The sequence below is a fragment of the Sciurus vulgaris genome (assembly GCF_902686455.1).
Source record: "Sciurus vulgaris genome assembly, chromosome: 14".
In the NCBI taxonomy this organism is placed as follows: Eukaryota; Metazoa; Chordata; class Mammalia; order Rodentia; family Sciuridae; genus Sciurus; species Sciurus vulgaris.
Genome location: NC_136475.1, coordinates 87623593 through 87626207, shown reverse-complemented (window position 1 = coordinate 87626207; position 2615 = coordinate 87623593). Strand labels below are relative to the sequence as shown.

Here is a 2615-nt window from a genome sequence, read left to right as displayed (position 1 = left end):
ACCCTTCAACAGATGAATGGATAAAGAAAATGTGGTATATATACACAATGGTATATTACTCAACCATAAAGAGGAATGAAATTATGGCATTTGCTGGCAAATGGATGGACCCAGAGACTATCATGCTAAGTGAAATAAGTCAATCCCCAAAACCAAAGGCAGAATGTTCTCTCTGATATGTGAACGCTAACCCACATCAAAGGAGGGTAAGGAGAAGTATAGAAATTCACTATCAGACAAAGGGGAATGAAGGGAAGCGTGGGGGGTGGAAGTAGGAAAGACAGTAGAATGAACTGGATGTAACTTTCCTATGTTCATATATGATTTACATAACCAATAACTCCATATCATGTACAACCACAGAATGGGATCAAAAATGGAATCAGTTGCACTCCGTGTTATCTATAATATGTCAAAATATACCCTCCTGTCATGTACATCTAAAAACAACAAAAAGAATTAAGAGAAACTTTTTTTTTCAGTTTTAAAAATGTAATACTGTTTATTTAACTTCAAAAACATTTCAGCATTCTAAACATACAAAAAATAACATAACATTGCAAATTGTATTTAAGTACAGAAGGTTCTTGAACTTTCATTGATGCAGTGGCTCTTTGCTGACAATGAAAAGTTCTACAGTTTGTTTGAAAACAAAGTTTAAAATCTACTGTACTTAACTAAAAAAAATTCAAACACTTCTCATGCCAGCTGACCCCCCTTTTTCCACAACTAAGAAAGGCAGCAGAATGCTATATCACTATATACAAAAGCAAGACAACCTGAAGCTAAATGGATGCCCACCGCAGTGTCAACAGGTCCAGCCTCACAGTGCACGCCCTGAGCTATGGCCCCTCCAAAAGGCATCTTCCCCCACAGCCTCAACGCCAGCAAGGAGCATCAAGAGTTTTTCTTGGTTGTTTTGTTCTTTTTACAGACTATAGATATGTACAGTTGATAACTGAGGATTTCTAGCCAATAACCATATAGTTAACACCACCTTACAAATTAAAAAAAAAAAAATGCCAGAAACATCTTCAAATGCCTTGTCACACCAACAGCAAAGTGCACAGAGTGAGAACACGAGAGTGCCTTTCCCTTTTAAAAATGTTTGGAAATATGTACAACTTTGATACAGTTTCAGGGTGCTCTGGACACCCAGGGCCACTTCATGTAAACCACTGACAATTTCTAGAGCACTTTGAGAGACTACAATATGATCGTGATCAAATTCTGTAACTGAACCTAATGAGAGAAACAGACACATCTAAAATGAGATGTGTCGATCATGGCGCTCCCCTACTCTAAGATATTCACAAGGAGACGGATAAAGTTTTTTATTCATCCTCCTCCTCCTCCTCCTCCTCTTCTTCCTCCTCCTCTTCATCATCTTCCTCTTCCACTTTTTTCCGGGCAACTTTAGCAGGACCCTTTGCGCCATCAAACTTTCCTTTAGACTTATAGTCAGCGACATCCTTCTCATATTTCTCCTTTGGCTTTGCAGCCTTAGTGACGTATGGCTGCTTTTCACTGTCACTTAAGTTATTCCACATCTCACCCAGCTTTTTGGCGACATCTCCAATGGAGATACCAGGATTTGTGGACTTGATCTTGGGGCGGAATTCTGAACAGAACAGGAAGAATCCAGACGGGGGTCTTTTGGGGGCATTAGGGTCCTTTTTCTTCTTGCCTCCCTTAGCTGGTCCATAATCCTTCATTTCCCGATCATAGCGCACTTTATCCGCCTTTGCCATTTCATCAAATTTAGATTTCTCCTTCCCAGACATTGTCTTCCACCTCTCAGAGCACTTCTTGGAAAATTCTGCAAAATTGACAGGGACTTCTGGATTTTTCTTCTTGTGTTCTTCCCTGCAAGTCTGCACAAAGAAGGTATAAGCAGACATCTTGCCCTTTGGTTTCTTGGGGTCACCTTTAGCCATCCTGACTGTATTGTTCGCTAGTCTGGGCAGCACAGGGCATGACGCGCGGCTCAGCACTCCCCAGCCTCGCGCTAGCTGCCTCCACGAGAGCCCAAGAGAAACATTTTTAAAAAAAGCACTACATGCTCAGCACAAATGATTTTATCCACCCTCTATTTTTTCCCCCGATTTAAAGACATAAACACCAATAGTGATCAACTATTTGTAGTCAGATTAATGTCAGACTGTATGGTCCTAATCACCCTTCAAACATTTGCTTAATTAAGCTCAAGTCTACCAGAAGTATGTACTGTTTTTCTCTAGCCAATACTCCACCCCCTTTCTTAAAGCATTTATTAAAAATGGTTTACAATTGTGATCCTTCCTTTGTCCCTTTGAGATGTACATGTTTCTTTGACAATTCCAGAGTGTCTCTTTGAAGATCCTGAAAGTCATTCCTTTGAAATGCAATTGCCAGGAAGGGCAGGACCTCTGTCTGAAGGCTCAGGGAAGGTGGAATGCTAACTTAGATGATTGTCAACTAGCAAACCCGGGTAGTCTGATCAGTGTTTACACTGACCAACCTTTATAATATTTCCCTTTTCTGGCTGTGTTGAAGCCTCACAGTGTCGCCGCCCGCAGCAACAATCCTGCGGATATTTGTTACTGCCTGCAGCAACAATCTTGCAGGTATTTAGT

General features: G+C 40.8%; 1 protein-coding gene across 1 annotated transcript; it reads right to left on the bottom strand.

Moving 5' to 3' along the window:
• Positions 1 to 1096: 1096 nt before the first annotated feature.
• On the bottom strand, positions 1097 to 1959 carry LOC306644562 (high mobility group protein B3-like). The gene has a single exon (XM_079111609.1). It carries the CDS (start codon positions 1935 to 1937, stop codon positions 1335 to 1337), a length of 603 nt encoding a protein of 200 aa, XP_078967735.1. The 5' UTR covers positions 1938 to 1959; the 3' UTR covers positions 1097 to 1334.
• Between the last annotated feature and the right edge of the window lie 656 nt (positions 1960 to 2615).